The sequence below is a fragment of the Xiphias gladius genome, chromosome 19, assembly GCF_016859285.1.
Source record: "Xiphias gladius isolate SHS-SW01 ecotype Sanya breed wild chromosome 19, ASM1685928v1, whole genome shotgun sequence".
Lineage (NCBI taxonomy): Eukaryota > Metazoa > Chordata > Actinopteri > Istiophoriformes > Xiphiidae > Xiphias > Xiphias gladius.
Window position 1 is genome coordinate 9,667,725 of NC_053418.1, and position 21,528 is coordinate 9,689,252.

The 21,528-nt window shown below is 40.2% G+C and overlaps 1 protein-coding gene across 3 annotated transcripts in view; it reads left to right on the forward strand.

Annotated features, from left to right (window-relative positions):
* The window catches only part of msh3 (mutS homolog 3 (E. coli)), a 45,965-nt gene extending 24,437 nt beyond the window's left edge, over positions 1-21,528 (forward strand). For 2 of the 3 annotated variants that reach the window (XM_040155877.1, XM_040155878.1), the window contains exons 19-24: positions 311-425; positions 844-1,001; positions 8,894-9,080; positions 18,219-18,351; positions 18,533-18,701; positions 21,127-21,528. In XM_040155877.1, the coding sequence (XP_040011811.1) occupies positions 311-425; positions 844-1,001; positions 8,894-9,080; positions 18,219-18,351; positions 18,533-18,701; positions 21,127-21,250 (886 nt within the window). In that variant the 3' untranslated portion in view covers positions 21,251-21,528. Of the gene's footprint in view, positions 1-310; positions 426-843; positions 1,002-8,893; positions 9,081-10,818; positions 11,325-18,218; positions 18,352-18,532; positions 18,702-21,126 lie in introns of those variants that run through there. The other variant, XM_040155879.1, reaches the window with a different exon arrangement.

Genomic DNA, 21,528 nt, shown 5'->3' on the forward strand with positions numbered 1-21,528 from the left:
TGAACTGAGATATGTCTATGTAGAAATGTGTGCTTATGTCACATGTTTTTATTTTTTATTTCGATTCTCAAGAATCAGTATCATCCATTAAAATTTAGTATTGGTCAGACACTAATATTCATACCTTAAATAAATTAGAAAGGGAAAACAGTGTGCACGAAGTTACAGTGGGATTCAGTTTCAGAGCACCCAGTGTCAGTTTTAATAATTATGCCATCTTGAGACATGTATGTGTACGAAATGTATTTACTGTGTATGAATGTGTTTTATTGTAGGTGAAAAACTGACTGAGTGTGTTCTCTGTGTTCAGACCAGAAGTGTTTGAAAATCAGCGTCAGATCATGATCAGGGACGGCAGACACCCTGCCATAGACTTACTGATGGGAGAGCACAACCAGTATGTGCCCAACCACACTGAACTGCAGGTGTGCACACACACACACACACACACATGTACACACACAGGCTCATTCAGAGAGCTTTGATATAAAGTTGAGCCAAAACACACACAGACGTTTGCCTGCTCACTAACTCACTGAGACAGTTCTGAAACAAAATTGCAACAGCGCACGCAGAGAAATGCTTTTACACACATAAATACACACGCTACCCACACATACAGACGTACACACACACTTCCTCGCTCAGTGCTGGAGTGGGTGTAGGTTAATCTTGCAACAGAAACACAAGCCAGTAGGAAGAGAAGCCAAGCTTTCAGTCCACCCACCTTCTCAGCTGTGCAGGACAGCATGTAAATATCTCATTCTGTCTCTCTCCTTGTTCGCCTTCTGTCTGTGTCACTGTTATTATTCTCCTCCTCTCCTCTTCTCTCCTCTGCAAAAGGGTGATGGCAGGAGAACTATGATAATCACTGGTCCTAATATGGGGGGTAAAAGCTCCTACATCCGCCAGGTGGCCCTGATCTGTGTTATGGCTCAGATGGGCTCCTATGTCCCTGCCTCTGAGGCCCGTCTGGGCATACTGGATGGGATTTACACCAGGTATGAACGCAAGCACATGTGAAATCCACCTCTGCATTTGTTACACGTTTGACAACTGTGAACAGTATTCAGTAAACAGTGCGACAGAAATGATAAACTGTATATGATGACTTGCATGAGGTCACTTCATTCTCAACTTCTAAGAAAGGGCTTACGCAACAGTAATTAATTAAATTAATTAAAGTTAATGCACAGTGGACAGTTCCAAGTCTCTTGGGAACAAAAGCATGTAGATGTTTTTCCGGCAGGCATATTAAAGATGAGACATCACACACACACACACACACACAACAACTACATATATTTATACCTAGTCCATTATGTAGAAGTGGACTAGACGTGACTTTTTATAGCTTTGTCTCTGTCGACAAAAAGACGAGAATAGTGACCATGACAACATGGACAGAGCAAAACACACTTTCACCTATGCAGATTCTTTCTTATTAGCGAAATTAAATACAAGGACAATTGAGATTTTTTTTTTTTTTTTCTTTGGTGTCAGGTTCTCTCCATAGTAGATGCACCAAACAACTGATTCCCCTTGTGTCACCTTCATCGTCTGTGACATGGTCGAGTTTATTCTTAGGACCGACACTAATCCCTTCTAATCCCACTATGTTCCTCACCACACAGGAGGAGGTGCGTGAGAGGAAACAAAGTTGAATAAGAGTTGTTTGACAAGGCCATCTCCATTGTTCTGTTATGGTTCGGTAACAGTACGACTCCCTGTATCGTAGGAACCCTCAGACAATAAGGCTTTGTGGGAGAAGATCTTTCTTTGCCACCGATGATTATTCTCATTATGATGAGAGTAGCAGTAAGATCTTCAAGTAGTTTCCAGTCCTGACTACATATTAGTGTGGAACGCAGGCCAAAATATGGTCTCTGTTATTCTGCCTTTGCTGCACTATGTGATTAGACCTAATTGCTTGCAGATGTGTGTAATTGTCTTTTTTTGTGGGTTTAAGCATGTTCTTATGTATTAACCCGGTGGGAGACAGCAGCTTGTCAGCACACCAAAATTGTGTGTGTGTGTGTGTTTGTGTGCATGTGTGTGTGCGTTCCTCTATCCTTGAGAGAGACAGTTGGGGGTGTTAGACTTCATATTAGTGTAATGAGGGGATTTTTTGCTGGTACTCACGTCTTTGAGGGTCCACTTTAGGGTTAATGTTTGGGCTAAGTCTTATTAGGCTGACAGGCCGGGTAGGGTTGAGTGGACAGAACTAAGGAACTCATTATAAAATATGGAGATATATTAATTGTACTACAGACCATATATTTTATCATCCTATAAGCTGAAAAACATAAAAACAGGAAGATTTGAAGTAAACTGAAATCAAATTGAAATTAATTGGACAAGCTTAGAATGAAATGTATTTTTCAAAAATCTTGGAACTATGTACTTTGAATAAAAAGACTATAAATATGATTTTAAATTTAAATACTACTAAAATCCGCAAAATGCTGTAGTTTAACATTTCTTTGCTAAATCTGAAGGACAGAATCAGATAATCAGAAGTTATTTGTGTTTCCCCCTTTTTTCCCTTCACTTTATAGTTATCTCAAACATTTTCTGAGATTTTTTTTCTTTGCAAACTAAGATGAAAAGACAACTTTTAGGAACATGGGGACCTAAAATCTGGGTGAAAATCAGTTTAATCTGATCTGCTTTTGTTTTATGACTTTATATTGGCGAGTTGATAGTTATAGATATTACAGGAAATGAGGGCAGAGAGCTTTGGAGTGACCTGCAACAAAGTGGCCCAGTTGGATTTGAACTGAGGATGTTGCGGTTCATCGTCAGCACCTTAAAGCCCTACGTCATCACAGTGCCCAAGTTGATCTCTTTTTTTTATAAAAAAACGTGGCTATTTCTAGAAAAAAAAGTGTTAGGTTTTGGTTGCAGTTAATGCTTGTTTAGAACTGAGACTTTGAATAAGAGAGTAATTAGTGCCATCTTGAGGTCTGAGTAGTAGTGCGGGGTCAGGTTAGAGAATGAGTACGCTTCAGTCAGTGAAGGTCTACATTTGTATAGCAATACAGAACCATGCATGTGTTTGGGGTTGGAGGTTAATATTATCTTTTTCTCTCAGAAAAAAAAAATGCAACTTAGAGCTAATTAATGTCCACAGAGAAAATGCACACACAGCCACAGTGTATCAGCTGTTCTCTCTTCCTCTACTCTGTTACCTCTGTCGTCCTATCTGTTTCTAAATGGATGGCCCAGCCTCCCTCTTATCACTGAGTGTAAGATCCTGAGGAGAAGCGGCCTTGATACTAAAGGCTCAATCAATTCCTGCTGCTGTGTCAAACATAATAGACGTCGGTGGTGGGAATGCTTCATCTTGTGTGTGTATGAGAGATATTATGTTTTTATGAGTGAGAGGGAGACAGACATGCAGCCATGAGCTTGTGAGTTTTACTAGAGTGAAATAAGCAGACTTTGTGGGTTGGGGGTAATGAGATGGTGCATAGCTGTCTAATGGGATATCCTGTCCTGAATTGATCCAGATGATTGATTATCAATGAGGATAAAGTGAATAATCTGGAGATTTCGTTTAAAGCTGCTTACTGCCTCACAGAGTCTTGGTTTTATTTTCCTGCCCACTTCACTGTGCTACAGGATTTTTACAAATATGCCATACAGTTGTTTAACCATAAGTGTGTGTGTGTGTGTGTGTGTGTGTGTGTGTGTGTGTGTGTGTGTGTGTGTGTGTGTGTGTGTGTGTCCTGGCGGCTGACGGACATATACGTGTATACATGCACAGCTGCTGTGTGTGTTTTCTTGTTGGTATTGAGTCCTGAGGGTTATAGAGCACATTCTTCCATCACTTCATGGTTGTTATGGAAACAGCAAAAGGAAGCAGGACGTAAAAGTGGGTTTCGAAAAGGACCTTTAATCGACCATGGACTCCTAACAGTGATTATACTGTGTTTACCAAAGTCTTTCACAAGCTCCCCTCCCGTCAGAAAATGCAGTGAGATTTTTTTTTTTTTTTCTCCTTTCTTGAGGGCCCAGAAATGTGGCTAATAATCAGAGAGACCACACAAACTGTGTCTGGTGTTTTGGTGCCAACAGGTCTCTTTGTAACATCAACACCTAAGTGAGTGTTGTAACATGTTGAGACTGTGGAGAAATCCACCATGAAAACAAATTAACACTGTTTAAAAAAAAAAAAAACAGCCATTGAATGATGTTCCTGGCTTTTTTGGGCCAGTGTTATCACTGAGTGGTATACACTGTATGTATTTCTTTTCCTGTGGATAATACAGTATATGTGTATATATGAGGTTCACTCTGTAATATATTCAGTTCTGCTACAGTGAATTCTAAAAGCAGAAATTTCAAAGACATCAATGGTAAACATGAGGTGTCACTTTCATATCAAACAGCAACAGTCTCTTTCTAGATTCTATTTTTTCAACATTTAAAAGATGCACTGAGACAAATCCACTGTTGGCAAAGCTTTCTCCTCTGTCAGGTTGAGGGAGAGTGAGTAGCTTATATCAAGCTAAACTGAATAACATCCTGAATTCACTAAACATCGTAGATTGGTGATACAGAGTGTAACTGTATCAGAGCGTGGATTTTTTTTTTTCCATACCCTTCAGGATGTCAGCTGTCGTCAAAAAGGTAACATTAAACTCAATAAACGAAATAGTAGATTTAGAAATGTTTTGTGACAGAGTCATGATTTTATAGTTATGCGAGTTTTGTGGTTGTGGTTTTGTTATGATTTTCTCCTCTAAAAGCCAAACGACTGATAATGCTACGTTAAAAATGTCAGTGAAAGCAGTTTTTCGAAAGAAGAGCCAGATGGGGATGCAATAAGAAAATAAGATCACCAAGCAAAAAGGGGTTCCCCGAGCGTCAGAGAAACACTTGAAATGTGGCCTAAACATGTTTTCTGGAAAGGTGTGAGGGGATAAAAAATGGAGTCTATTTTCAGAATCAGTTTGTTTGGCGGGAAAAAGGGATTAAATGAGACCAGCAGGACCCCCAGTTGGTGTAGTGTTTTTGTGTGTACTCCCCGAATCGGTGGCCCGACATAGTGTGTCTTGCTTTTCAACTGATTCTGTCCTTCCTCTCTGCCTCGTAGCACACACACACACACTATAAATTGGCTGATGAAATGCAGCAGCATGTTTGCCACACCCCTCTCCTATATGGCGTGTGGTGTAACCATAGTAACTCAGAGTGCTTCAGTCGGTGGTTCATTGATAGGTATTATGTTGAAGGTCATTCGGGACAGGAAAAGACAGATTTAAGAGGTGAGAGACACCGACTGGCTGAGAGTCTGTGATCCAGCTGGAGTCAAGTTTTCAATCAGATGAGTCACTGCTCTGTCTGTCTGTCTAGTCTGGATCAGAGCAGCAGAGGAGCTCTCACACTGGCTTTGAGGCGTGCGAAGAATTCAGCACGTAATAGTATCTCTGTAATCAGCACATATCTATTGACCTGGACTTGACAGATGGCAACATCAGTTGTGTTCAAGGTAGTTTTGTTCCACTGTTTCTGATTTTTCTGTCACTGGTTTTAAATTTTTCCTCCTCAGGCAAAAGCGTAAACATCATCAACCATTATTTTTTACTTAAAATGTGTTTGTAAATACATTCATTACATGCATTCTGGTCATTCTAGTGAATGTATTTAACGCGGTCTTTCTCATTAAACATTGGGGCTCATGCAAGAAAATTATTCTTATCCTAAACCTCGCTTACTTTTTTCTTTGAGGCTTGCTTGTATGAGTGTTCCAAGTTTCAACCAATTCTCTTAACTGAACAAACTTGTTGGAAATCTCTCATGTCAGCCTGATGAATGCCACCTGTTCATGAGGAGGTGAACATTCTTGAGAACTCATCATTAGCATAATTGACGCCCTGAAAATTTAGATACATAAACCTTATATGATAAACTATACAAGCCAGTTCCCCTCTGTTTTTGAGAAAGTTTTAGTTACAAAGATGTTACCGAAGACTAAATAGAAAAAAATCACATTGCGGAGCTTAAAGTGCTGCTGCCAGAAATTGGCCAACAAGTTTAGCAGTCTCAGGTTAATGGCATTAGAGGACTGGAAGCAATAATATTAGTCGTACAGCTGAGAGAAATGTGGCATATTAGATGGGATATTATAGTCTGCGGTAGGTGATGTTACACCTGTGCAGGTCTCGGTCGGTGCTACTGGACAGACACCTGCATAGAGGCCCTGAGGCGGATGTCAGCACGAGGGAGTTGTCCTAACTGTAATGTAAAAATAAATTGCTGGGCCAAAATATCTCAATAAATTCCAAACAAAAATCTAAATTGGCAAGCAATGATGATATGGTGAACAGAATATTAATTTTCAATTAATTTGGTCTAAGTTATATATTTAATTTTTGTTAATTTGGTGTCATGTTTGAACTGCGAATTAATTCAGATTAGGGCGTTATGAATTTAGGTGTAAAAGATGTTTTTCCCCTTTGGAGAAAGGCAAACTATCTGTACATGACTCATATAAAAAAAGTCTGTACCACTTGAGAATGTCGTTCATACCTAAGAGAAAAATCCAAGTATGAGAGAATTTGTAAATGCCTCAAATACCCTTAAATCACTCGTATGTGTCACATAACAAGGAATTTGTTCTGCTTTACGAGCCCTCCTGCATGATGCCCCTTGTATTTTTGCAAATACACTATATGACCAACAGCATGTGGACACACATAATGCATAGGGTGCCGTAGCAGCAGATTAATGCCCATGGTTTTGGAACGAGATGTTCAACAATCACATTTTGTGTGTAATGTGCGGGTGTCCACATACTTTTGGCCATATAGTGTAGTACTCATTCTGTGACACCCTCACAGTTCAAAAATAAAACAAAAACGTGCCACACATCAAAGTTTTTCTATCAGCATACATGTAGATTTTTAATATTGATGATCAAAAAATGCCAAAGGTTCATAACATAAAATAACCTCTGGAAATCTGCATCTCTTTTCTGTGTGTGAGAACCACAGTCACTGGTTGAAAATAGATCCACGGTGAATTAATAATTGATGGTGCTTTAAGTTCTTTCTTTTGAATTTCTTGGGGTATGTGAGTGTTGAAGGAATGTTGAATGTTTTTGATTTTCAGTTTTTTCTTTCTGTGATGCTTTAGGCTGAGCGAGGACAAATCCTAAATAATTAGAAAAGAAAGCCCGAAGGAATTTTAGAAACAGGTTGATGAAAACTCAATTAACCTGAAACAACGTCAGAAAATATATTGATTTTTTTATAGAGAGAAATTTCTAACCAGAATTTTACAGTTTAGGGAAACGATGAACATGACTTTTTCAAAAGAGCATAATGTTGAGGCAAACTGTGCAGCTGAGTGTAACATGTAACATGTGACATGTATGACACATGACGAGGGGGTTAAAATGAGATTTAACAATCCATTTGAACCCCTCCACAGTATAACCCACGTCTTGCAGCATCTGGTTAACTTCCTTCTTTCTCTTCTTTTCAGTTTGAAAAAGAACCGCAGGCTGTATCCTCTCTAACTTTCATTCATAAACCCCCCCCCCCATTCCGGTCTAACTGTTTTTTTTATTTTTTCATGATGGATAAGTAATACTCCTGGAAAAGACAGTGTTGGAGCAGGTTCTCGGTTGAACAATGGCTGATTCTTCATCTGTCTGTCTGTGGGTGGTTTTGGGGGTTTCTGGAGAAACAACGGTAGTTGGTGAATAATCCCAGTGGCTTCATCTTTGAGATCGAAGCATTTGGAGAATGGAATGATCCCAAACTCAGATGGAATTTTACAGTTGAGGCAGGAAGACCGTTATCATGAATTACGGAATCTTCCCATGAAGCAGTTAAAATTATTAGTGGATTCTGGCCTTCCTTTATTTATTATTTTGTTGTTATTATTATTGTTGTTATTGTTATTGTTATTAATATTATTATTATTGTTATGATCTACAACAATAATAATAATTTAAAAAAAAAAGCCCCGTGACTTCAACATGTGGTTCAGTGCAAAGCTTACCTGAAAAAGGCATGTTTGGATTATTCACTTAATTTTTATCTCATTGCATAAAACTTGTACCGTTGCTTTAAAATGTAAATGAGCCACTCTGTATTATTTGCATTCTTGAGTTTATCAAAAAGGTAGCAGGCTTTCTGAAATCTAAAAAGAAGAAATTAACTATTTACAACTTTGCACACAAACAATTATATTAAGACATACAGTAAATATAATTTGTGTAATGAAGGAACTCAAAAATAGAGCTATAGAGTTGATAAAGAATTAATGAAAACATGAAATATCAGGCTTCAAGTAATTTAGATGAGTAATTCAGACTACACAATATCAACTGGATGATGGCCGGCACGACAGATGCCGAACGTTGGGAATAAAAGGGACATCGGCGCAGAAATTGCATGTTTTATCCTGTGTAGTATATCATACTGAAAGACATCCATCGCAGCATAGAGGGTGCCACACAAACAAAAAGACTAGCATGTCAGAATTTGTTTCAACTTTTTTGATGTGTGCTGTGATGTTGACCCATTTGAGTGCAGTGCTCTTCCGTGCACAGCTGTAAACATGATGAAGTGAATGAGTCAAATTATATCAAATTATGTTTTATTTATTTTTGATGAACCTGTAACCATTTGACTTTCACCCGTGGGTCAGGAGCATTATACTGTACCAAAACTAGGCACACTTGTGGGTGTATAGCCACATCTCTCTGCAAAGACACAGCAACAGTTTAGGACTCTGTGATCGCCTAATCTGACACAGTCACCATCTCAAAAAACGAAAAAATGTTGTGCAGTCTAATCTCAGCATAACTTTCTCTCACCTTATTACTTTCAACTTTTTGCCCCTCTTTTTTTTTCTTTATCCGACTGGATATCAGGATGGGGGCTTCAGACAACATCTACAAAGGGCGCAGTACGTTCATGGAAGAGCTGACTGAAGCATCCGAGATCATTTCCCGCGCAACGGAACGTTCGTTGGTCATCCTTGACGAACTGGGACGGGGCACGAGCACCCATGATGGGATTGCCATTGCCTATGCCACCCTGGAGTACTTCATCAGAGTTGTAAGTGTGTGTTTGTGCCTTTTTTAGTGAATGAACACTCTGTACTGATAACATGGGAATAAGACAGGTTCAAATATTTATAGAGGGAAATAAAGAGACGAGAAACAAGAAAGAAGGCACTGATGGAACATTTGGGGCATTTAGCTGTTATGATAGCTTAAGCACACACGTATTCATCTTGTTGCTAAACCCACAAGCATTGTAGGATCTTGAAGCCAGCCCAATTAGCCATCAAGTTGATCGCTCTTAGTGAACAGATGTGTGCACGTGTGTTTATTTGTGTGCAGGCAAGTGTTTGATTGTTTGTGCCTGTGCGCTCTGCAGACTGCCATGATCATTTCTTTTGCAGAGAGAGCTGAACCTCCAGAGAGGTTTCAGCTGCAGACCAGCTCTTGGAAACTGAGCAGAATTGCAGAGAAGCTTGATCTATAGTGATAATATCCTATTAGAGAGCAGGATACCTTGGAAAAGGAGAAAGTGTGACCCCTAGATAATTGTTGAAGGGATGTACTGCAAGGTGTACTGCGGCAGGCCTCATTGTACCCTCATGAAACACCTGCATAATCAAGGCTGATGACAGGCTGTCCAGTGTCCACCTTTGCGCTTACAAGGGATCATGTGTGCATCGGCGCCATTTCTTAATAACGTGTCTCCTGTTCATTCTTGTCAGCTGTCGTTAAAAGGATGTGTGTGGAAAGGAGGAAAGGTGCAGTTTTAGCCAAAGGGAGGAGAAGAAGAGCTCAGAGGCAATGGTTCACTAAAGAGAAGAGACAGAGCTGGAGATATACTGGGCTTTTTCTGCACAGAGTACTTTGATTCAGAATTCCTATGAGAGAGACTGTGTGTGTGGGGGTGTGTGTGTGTCAGAGAGCGAGAGTGTGCATGTGTGTGCATGCGTTGTGCAGGGATTATTTGAACGGGCACAGTCAAGAGCCCTTTGGGTGTTGCACAATGTTGCATATCTCCATTTTGACAAACCAGATGAGTGGCACCCTGAGAGGCAAAGAGAGGAGGGGGGGTGCTTAGTAAAAGGGGTTAATCAATACCGACACTGGCAAATTAATCATTGTGTCCTTGTGGAGAACTTACTGTACAGTACATGTATGTACCAATTTGTGTTGTACGAAGGGATCAATATTGTAAGCACAGAGAACTCATTATTACAGTTTGACATGGGCTGCGTTCTCGAGATTGTTGCATCAGTTAGGAGACGCAGCTGTTTATTTTCTCAGCTATTAAGAGCTTACGAGAGCCAGAGTGCCAGAATGTTCTCCACAGTAGTTTAGAAAGACCAAAACAGGGCATTAAAAGGGCAGTAAATGTTGGACTTACATTAGTCGGGTGGCCAGGAAGACTCCAAATGAATCCCAATGTTGCTCTCTATTTGCTGGATGTGAAAATAGGCAAGTATTTGGTCACACGTCAGCGATATTAGCTTTATAAGGTGATGTCACTCATTGTTTATTCAGCTTGTTCTTGTGCCCTAAAGTGGCCAAGTAAATAAATAATTAAATAAATAAATGCAGCTTTAAAACTTGAATTAAATAAAACAAGGGGATTCTGTTTGCATATGCCGATATATTAGTGATAAGTTAATATTGTCAATATACAGTATAACAGTCAAGTTCTACATTGGATTATAGTCTACAAGACACACAGACACACAACAAAGTCAAAAACTACAAGAAGCTAACACTATTTAGCATGAGTGGTACAGAGGTCTTTTTTGTCTTTTTAGGCTGTAGCTTCTCTGTGGAGGAAGGATTTATCAACTGAGATGGTCTATGCTGACTTTAGGGAGTGCGTATTTAATCTCGCACTTTGAGGATCTTTGTCTTGCTGGCTATTGTGGATAAGCACGCCGCCAGCTGTGTAGCTGTCAGTTCGTGGACTACACAAACCACTGATTTTGAATTTGGACCTTCCGGTGGCCTCGAAAGGATTAGCCTCATGGTGCACCTCCCACTTCAGTCCACAGTGACAGATTCCATTGATGGGTTTCTGGAGTTTTACCATTACAGCATACTTATTCTGTTTCTGCCTTATGGGTATTCACAGCTGTGTCCAATCTGTGAGAGTTGATATTTTGGTATTTGTTTATTTTCTGTTTTCCAAGACCTTAGTCAAAAAGCTACAAATTGCCCCAAGTTACCCATGTTCAAATATAGATGAATAAACATTTATTCTTTGAAAACCTCTTTCCAGTTTTTATGTTTTTTGTTTTTTTTAATGCCAGTTCCACATTAATATTTGGACAGAATCTTGGGGTTATGTAATTCTGCTGGAAAACGTAGAATGAAAATGTGTAAGTAGCAGCTAATGCATTTGGGAGCTGCTGTTGACAGGAGGAGGGAGCTCTCTAACTACCTGTTGTATAACAGCATTGATTTGTTAGACAAGCCTTGCTATTAAAGGAAAGACAAATAAAAGAGGACAAAAGGGATGTATGCTTTACAGCGAAAAGCCTCCGCAGTACAGGCAGACCTGCAGAGTCTTTCATGCTCACTCCGCTTCCTCCTACTCTTCCCCCTCCTCCTCACCAGACTCAACTGTTCACATCTAAAGTCAAGACTACTTTTCCTTTGACTCGGTTGTTATAGTAACACACCTTTCCCTGTCCCAAACACTCACCTGAGAGATAGTTAAGGATGTAGATTGGTTTCATAACACCACTCAATAAAAGAGACAGCCTTGGCGCAGACAGAAAAAAAGGAAAAAGTAAAGCAGAGCAGAGAGGATCACTAAAACTGTGAGTTGCTTCTGCTAGAAGTCGCCGGGTTTTATGGGGAAATCGCGACAACCATAAGATTGGTTCAGTACATGTTTATCTAATTTAATTCCTTTCTAGCCGTGATGTGTGAAGTACCCTAATACTGTCCTCTTCTTTAGCCTTTACTCACTCTCGGACTCACTTGGACTCTCACTTTAATTCACACTAACAGCAGGTCCTGCCTTTAGCTTCACACTAAGCTTCGCACTACACATTGCTCTCCACTTGTACCATGACAAAGAGTATTTATTGCACAAGCATTGTAATACTGCATTGTCATAGTAGAGAGCATCAGGCCCAGCTTTACACTTGGACTCACAGAACTAACTAAAGCTCAATTTTGGCTGCGCACTGATGAGTAAATTTCCAGAAGAATGTATTGTTCCATGTGGGCGTAAAGGGTCTGATGTGTTCACGCTGATGCAAAAAGCTCCTACGAAGACCCACATGTGCTCCACTGCACTCTGCGCTGCCCCGTGCCTGTACTCTACTCATACACATGGATAAGATGCTTGACTGTTTTTTGCTCAGCTCACTGTGATTGCATTCCTTTGTCGCAGTTTCTAGCCGTTTAATTGTAAGAGGTTTGTTAGAAGATTCATTGCGCTCCATACATTGTTTAGAGCAGCGGTTAACGAACATGTGGGTCAGGACCCCAGAAGGGGTCTCAGGATAAAAACTGGAAGGGCCGCAAGATGATGCAAGGAAAGAAGAACAATATTTCTGTGACAAAACTGTGTTGAGATGAAAAATCTGTGGTTGAACTGCTCACAACTCATGTCCACACTACCACCATAACCTTCGATGGGGGGGTCAAAAGTGGACATTGCTTCATGTTAAGGGATTAGAAGCCAAAAATTCTGGGACCACTGGTTTAGAGTAAGAACTCAAGTTAGATGAAAACTAAAACATAGGTTTAGTGTAACTCAAGTACCCTCTGACACTTTGAGGTCACAGACTCTGCTCAACTTAGGCAATGACATCCACTAGAACCTGAGGACTCCATGAAAGAAGATTGTTATTGTTGGTGATCCGTTTGATCTACCTTACGTGGCAGGATGAGGTGATTACAGTTGTCATTGTTACATAAACTTTATTTGGGTTTTTTTCTTGACTGTAACTATTGGTAAATTAAACTATTGTTATGTAATATTGGTAATGTTGATTGGTTATTCGTGTAGTATAAAACAATATCAAACAGTGAAAACTGCCCATCACAGTTTCCCAGAGTCCAATGTGAAGTCTTCAGATTGCTTCCTCTGCCCGACCAATAGTTTAAAACCCAAATATATTAAATTTACAATCAAGTTAAAGCAGCATATGTTCAGCATATTTCCTTGAGCAATTTTAACAATTAATTACAATTAATTAATTAATTTTTCTGTCAATTAACTAATTGATCATTTAACTAATAGTTTAAGCACCAGTTTCATGATTCTGATATGGATTTTGGTAATAGTGTATATTTATATAGTATTTGAACTGTTATTTCAGTGACCTGATTTCGGTTAATTGTCGAATTTAACTAAATCACACTACATTGTCGTCCAAATACTCTTTCACACTTTGTTTAGTGTGTATACAAGGTATTTAACTTCCGTTCTACTTTAAAAAGAAGTTTTTTGAAAACCGACCTAGACAGGGACACAGCTTGCTTGAATTCTTTTACTTGAAAATTCATACTCTCTTTCACCAAGTGTTGTGTGGCAGGTGTTGTTCAAAAACTGCAAGTTCCCTGAATCAGACAGTTAAATCTGTTCCCTGCAGGATTTTTACTGTATGTCCTTGTGTCCTTGGCCTTAATAACAAACTGTCATGGAAACAGAGATGAGCATCCTGGTGTGCCATTTGTGCCCAGAATAATATCAGGTGTCAAATATGGCAAGTCGTATCTTGGAATCAAAAAAGTAAAACACAAAATAGCTAACATGCAATAAAGGTACTTTTTCATCATCTCCACTTCATTCGCCAAAAATAAGTAAATCAGGTAGAGGAGGAGTGTGGAATTTATTGTACGTATTGTTGTTTAATGAAACAAATGATAAACTTTAGAAATTTCTGCATCTCTTGCTGGGTAGCTTTAAGTAAATTACTGTACTGCATCAGCTGACCATAAAACGTAATTGATTACAGTTTATTTATGTAATCTCAACAAATAAAAGGTTGCATGAATTCATGTTTGCTATTCTTACAGCTATATAACAAGTAATACTCAGGACTCAGCTTTCATATTTCCACATTTTTTACACAGTCGTGTCAGTAGGTCTGCTTGCCCCTCATGTGTTAACCTGCAGACAATTTAACAATTCAAGTAATAACTTTACCCTAGATAACTAAATTGGGTGACTGAGGATTCTTCTTCAGAAGACCTTTCAAAACCTGGTGCCTTCATTACCCACAATGCAACTCGACCACCGTCAGTTCGGTAGGAAAGGGTGTGCTATGCTTATAGTGGCTAATCTAGTCTATAATAGCCTTGAACCAATAGCCTCAAGCAGAGATGAGGAGCGGGCAACAGAGGCCTGGTAAACTCACTTCCTTTAACTCCACACCCTGGATTTTTTTCTTTTTCAAACTTGTAGTCTTTAGCCCTAACCAAAGTCACTTGAGCCAGTTTATCCTATTTAGCATAGCTTCTTCTGGAGCCTCAAAAGGCTTCATACAACTTTTTTTTTTCATATATCCAGTTGTACTCCCGAAGATCTGTTAACAGACTTTGATGTGTGAAATTGGTGGAGTTCTTCTTAAAGCAAATTATATAATCCACAGTATACATATAAATTCATGTTTTTTCTCATTTGCTCTTTGGGGTCAGTAAAGGCACAAATACTGTGCCAAGACCAACAGCCTTTTTTGGGGGAAATACTAAATGTACAAGTGGCATTAATTTCCAAAAAGCCAGTGTTAATAGGAACCAGACCAGAATTAAAGGCAACAGTGTACCAATTTTTTCCTGAATCTAGCCCAAATTAACCAAACTACAGGTGTGAAGGTGCACTAAAGCACCAGTCCATGTCAGCACTTTCAGTCAGTCAGTCCTTACTATTGCACCCTGGATGTTACAAAAAAAAAAAGCCACAGGCATTGTGTACAAAGTATTTCCATTTATATTGCCAAAGGCAAAACTTGGCCTAAAGGAAAGGTCATCCCCTCTGCACCTGTCACTGTTCCTGGCTCAAATAATTTAGAGAACAAGATTGACTTGCAGCCAAAGTCAGAGGTCAGTGACAGGCATGCATGCTTAGTTAACACCACATCTCTCCGCCTTTCTCACACACACACACACACACACACACACACACACACACACACACACACACACACAGAGAGCACCTCAGTGCGACCCTTGTTAGTCGTGAGCTGGGAACACAAAAGGTGCTGACTTAAGTTAGAATTGGGTTTGTGTCTAATTGGACAGAGAGAAATAACGAGACAGAGAGACAGCAATAGTGTTGTTGACACCTCTAGCCTTTTCTTCGGGATCAGATTAACAAGTGGAAGCACACTTGCACGCGGGCACCTGCTTATGTCTTGGCAACATGTCATTATGAAACAGCAGGGAAGACTGGTGATGCTCTATAGGTGTACAGTGAAACAGACACCAAGACATGTTCTAGGACGGGAACAGGAGGAGATGTGGACGGGGTGACTCAATGCAGAGAAAGTGTTATCAGATCAGCAGTCTGTGAGATGCTGTTTTATTCCAGCCATCATGTGAGCCAAACGCACAGCCTGTCCCATCTGGACCCGGCTTCCTTAGAGTTTATCTGATCATCAAAATTGCCTGTGACTAATCGATTAATTGACTAATTGTTTCAGCACTAAATTTATCGGCTCGTCCCGCTCAGCAGAACAAGGCTATCAGTGTACCCTGGGGTGATCTGGTAATGAGTTGCCATTAGCACCCAATCAGACCATTATCCTGGCTGCAGCCTCCCTGAGCCACGTTTTCAGCTTTCAGTGTAGGTGGACAGGAATGATTGAAGTAGCTTCCTGCGTGTGTGCGTGCGTGCGTGCGTGTCTCAGTTGGAAACTTGTGGGAATGACCCTGATGCCTCTTTCGGACGGAGGTATTACAAGTGACATGTGACCTTTCTTAGCCTGAACGCTTAGCAGGCTCATCCTGGAGCCAGCCAAGTCCTGCAGCTGCCTGTCTGCTGCAATGGTGTAAGACTCAGGCCTGCTCCACTGTGAGAACTCCTATACAATTTGTTATCATTACAGTCATAACTGGTATTAATGATTATTAATACTAGTATTTTTATAATGCAGCATTGGTAATTGTGTTTCAACAGTTTTTCACATTGAAAATATTTTCACAGTACTTTGCACTCTCTCCTCCATTTACACGAATAGGCTGTTAATGTAAGCAGGAAAAGGAAATGCATTTGTTTTAGTGAAGAGCTCTTAGCAGCTGTCCTGAGAGTGCAGCGCCGAGAGGGAGATGTTTGTGCATGCATTTGACAGAGAGGCTGAGTGAGTTTTTGTGATTTTCATGTCTTAACTTTAATGCCCTAGTTCAATCATGTAGCCCTTTGGGTGGCTCCAAGGCCTGGAAAAAGATTAAAGAATAGCAGGATGAGGTGAAGCACCTTCACTTGGCTGAATCTGCCTCAAGAGCCTGAAAAGCCGAGTGTGGTAGAAAAATGGGAGTGATTGGCTGAAGAAATTCTTGAGAGAGAAAAAACAAAAGAAGTATAAAAAAAACAAAACTGATGGGGGGAAAAAGAGACACAATAAGGTGTATATATGTGTTTATACCAGTGCTAAAATTCACAAAGCATGTTTCATGCATTGGCTCAGCAAACTGCAGGGTGCAGAGACCGTTAAGTAACGCTGGGCCAAAGCACTTTTGCGAAGTTGTGGTAGCACAGATAGCGTTAAATAATGCAACATTGTTTATGCCACCTCCCATTTGGTGTATGTATTACTTTTTTCTTTGTCTTTTGTCTTTCTGTTCTTTTTTCCTCCAACTTTTTTCTTTTGTATAAGGATGAAAAAGTAGTAAAAAAAAAAATAATAATTTGATAAATATTCATTGAGGTCAAAGGACCAAGAAAAACATTTAGTAGAATAGAAATCAAATGCCAAATGCTTACCAGGCATATTAGTCATACAGTTTAGTAAAGGTAAAGATACATATTCTGTATAAGCGGTTACAATTTTTCTCTCTATATTTGAAGGGCTGTTAAAGTGAGTCGGCTGTGGGGAAGACGTTGCTTTGTAGATTAGTCAGATTTTTAGCCGTGTTAGCAGTGTGGGTTTGTGGGTCGGTTCGTCACTTCGGTCCAGACTGAAAAATCTCAACAACTATTAGAGGGATTGCCAAGAAATTTTGCACAGAATTTGGTGATCCCTCGACCTTTATCTTGAGCCCCACTAGCATGTTGATCATTGTGGTTTTGAGTGAAATGTCTCGAAAGCTACTGTATGGATAGCCATGAAATTTGATACGGACCTTCATGCCCCCCTAAGGATGAATTGTAATAATCTAGTGATGCCTTAACTTCCAATCTAGAGCCGTCATCAGGTAAAAATACCAATGACATCCCCATCAGTTTCAGCTGTGCTTTGTGTCCATGCTGGCATGCTGGTGTTAGCATTTGGCTCAAAGATCTGCTATGGCTAAGTACAACCTCACAGAGCCGCTGGCATGGCTCGTTTTGGCTTTGTTTATTTCGTGGTTTAAGACTTCAGCTTGTCTATGAAAATGTTTGTTTCTTTATTATGTTCTATTCGACTCTGGCTCATTGACTTTCATATGTTATTATCACTCTATCAACATGACCTCTTTACCCCTGGTAAGAAATTGTGGTCTGCATATTAGTGTGTTAAACAGATAATGACAAATACGGCAGCAGTGTCTCAACATGTACTTCAGTTTTTCTATGGCTTTATGGTTTTCTTGTCTGCATTCTGTGATCAGATCCCACTTTTCACAGGCACTATGCAAAGCTGGTGAGTAGGTGGGAAGGTGGCGATTCTGTTGTCAGTAAAACCAAACATGGCAGGTTGAGGGTCAGCACAAGCGACGTTACTGTAAAGCCCGTGCTTGCTCTTCTTACTTTTACCTTCCAGAGCGACGCATTCCACAACTGTCGAAAACAACAGAAGTGACGAGCTTCTCTGGCAGGCTTGTACAGAGCAGCGACTGCAGTGATGCCATTTCTGCCTGCCCCCCCTGCCCCTCGTCTGGATAATTTCTTACTAATGTGAACACAATGTAGAGACTGCATTCACACCCAACTGAGCCTGTTTATGCATGGTTCCTGATCCTTAACATTTTGAAACGAAGTCGGCTGAAGAGGTGCCAGAGTCCCTTCTTCCTAGATTTTTCTGGATTTTAACACTCTCTTTCCTTTTCTTAGGTGAAAGCCCTAACCCTGTTTGTGACCCATTATCCTCCTCTGTGTGAGCTGGAGCGGGCATATCCTGAACATGTGTCCAACTACCATATGGCTTTCCTACTCAATGAACCTGACAAAGCCATTGACACTGATGGTATGTGTGTGTGCATTTTTGGGCGCACATGAAAATGCTATCAGTGTTTTATGGTGGAAATTATGGGTATGACTGTGGCCTTGCAGTTAAATTTAGAACAATCTTACCCTGGAAATTTCTGGATTATTATCTCTTGGCACTTTGTTGAGATTTTAACGTATATATGTGTATATGCTGACAGATGGAGAGGTTCAGCCAGAGTTCATCACCTTCCTCTACCAGGTAACTGAAGGAGCTGCAGGGCGGAGCTATGGCCTGAATGTTGCCCGATTGGCTGACATCCCGAATCCTATTCTGCACACTGCTGCTCGCAAAGCCCGAGAGCTGGAGAACACGGTGAACGCCAGGAGGTACAGCGATATTCGCCCTAACCATTTCCTAAAGACGCGCTCCACTAATTTTACACATCATGATCCATTTACTAGTCACAGGGAGAACAACATAACCTGTGAAAACATTTGCATAATGTATTTTGTGGCCTTGGAGGAGCTTTTTAAAGCGTAGGAAAGTAACTCAGATCACGGGTTATCTCAGTTTGAGCTTAGAGACTAAAAACATTATAATAGAATGCCTGCGCTACAACCTGGAAGTGTTTCAAAGATGTGGGAGTCTACCTGGCAGGAAGGGTCAGACTTAAACTGGCCCTCCTTTAAAACAACACAAGGAGCTGTGTACATGGGGGCGTGTTGCTTCAGTTATAGGTGAGACGAGGAAATCACCGAATTCGAAGCCTTATCAGACACCAAAACATTGCACAGGGACTTGTAATACTCTGACACAGGATTTTACAGCTCTGGAAAGTCATCAAGGCATCAGCAATTATTTTATCTTCGTTGTGACAATTGCGAGGTAAACTGTAGAAATACGCCATTCGTGTTACAGTACAAAGTAGTCTACGATGTATTTATTCGTCCACTGCGGTGTTTTGCCAGATGACGTCACATTGCGTCGTGGCAAAAGTTGAGCCTGGTTTGAATTTGACCCTGCGTTTTTTGAGCCTCCTGTGTTGGTACCCTTGCTGTGTTGCTCGAATAGTGTCATTCAAATGAATGAGGGGGCTGCGTTTGGCCTGAAAAGCGCCTAACATAAAAACCCTATCGCTTTGCATCACAGGAAGTGTAGGCTCTAGTGTCTCTGGAGGTCGACCCATAGGAAGGACTAAAAATTAGGATATATTGGCTTCCACAGACTTTACAGAAATGTAATACTAAATTGCTGGAATACCCTTTAAACCCTCCCATAAATCACACAATATCCTATTCATGTGTTTTTGGAGAGTTTCTTAAATATTACTAAGCACAAATGGAGCCTGAAAGCTGAAAACTAAGAGTCAAACGTGTTTCATGAAAACATAAAACTCAAAGCAGCTCCACTGACACTAAATCGACTGTTTATTTAAGCTTTAACACTCAAATGAACTTGATTTCATACTTGTGCTAACACGTCTGAGCCAGAAAATGTACCAATATTCCTGGAAAATCAGATGGGGGTACAGATTAATAGAGCAGCTCAAAGTTTGTCACCTGACGACATCAAGGAGTTTCAGAGAGGAACGAGAAACACCTACAAGCATGTTTATGACAGGAGGTTTTAAAATCCTTGGGTGCTGCCAAAAATTGGACTCTTTGATTCTGAGACATGAAAAACCAGCGTGTAGTTTACTTTAAAAAATGCATTAGTGTCAGTGTCATTATAGATGTTTTTTGAGACTTCTCATGACATCTGAAATGGATGCATGCAGCCATTGCCACCTCTGGACTGTCACATCACCACTAAACAGCAAAAAAAAAAAAAAAAAAAAAAGGCCCAGAAAAGTCGTGTGGATTAACAATATCTACTTTTAGTTTGTGGTGCAGTTTTCCATTAGCAAAAACGGAATAGGTTTGTATAATTTTCTTTGCTTAAAGTCCTGATTTTAAATTAATGTTCCTAATCTATTTATTAAGTAAAAGACAATTTTAATTAATATAAATTTGCTGGAATTTTTTTTTGATTAAATCCAAATTGAGATGCTTTAACAGCTTTTGTTAAATTCTTCTTCATGGCATTCTCTCCCAGGGGATTCAAATCTCTCGGCTAATTCATTTCCCAAGTATTCAGAGGAATGCACAGTGCACACTAAATAGGGAAAGGAAGGGAAAACATGTTTTTTAATGCTGATTAATAAATAGTAATAATAATTATGATAAATAAATCTATTCGGACGAACCACACACTGCCAGGCAGAGATGTTCCACTTATGAATGAGTTAGGAAGCAGAAATAAAATAAACTAATTCATAGTCTTTCGCCATCAAAGCGTCAGCATATAGTACCTTTCTCCAAATACAGGCTTCTGTCTGTAAATTAGTACACAGCATCTCCCTGCTCTGTAACAGGCAGCCTGCTGGGAGTTCAGTGCTGCTTAGACTCTTCCTAAGTAATCCTTACCATATGAAATATCTGTCAGAATATGCACGCGCACACACGCGCACACACACACACACACACACACACTCACAGCCATATATCTCTGTCAGCGTAATCCTCTCTATATGAAATGTTTGTCCTTTGTTGGAGTGAATCCATGCCGAGCACACAATAATCGTACACAGAGGAGTTGAGCTGCTGGTCAGAGGTTAAGAACGGAGATTTTATTGTGCTCTCACACGGCTGTGTGGGAGACTACAATGTCTGTAGGTTCAGCACGTATGGAGCTGTGTGAGAATATATATTTGTTTTGTATACAGTATTCTGAATAAGCAACATTTCAGTGTCTTTGTCTCTGTCTCTCTAGGAAGAATAAGAAACTTCTCTCAAGTCTTTGGAGCATCTCGGACAGATCATCCCTCATGGAGTGGCTGCAGTCAACTCTTGACATCGCTGCAGCAGCAGGCAACACAATCAGAACACACACATGAAGAAGAGGGAGCCTAGCTACCAGTGAATGAGCAGACTCAAAGAAGAACATACATGCCCACAGAAGTAAAAACTTGTTTCAGAAAGGAGACCGACGGAGTCGAGCGGTTGTCGCCGCGCTCTTTGCCAGTGTGTGTGTTGCTGTGTGAAAAGGATTTTGACCATCCCAGGTTCTGGTTATCACCATCATCTGTACTGTAACTTATGTGTCTAAACACCAGTTAGTGGCAACTGATCAAGATTTTACCCGCCAGACTATATAGGACATCACTGTGTTTAG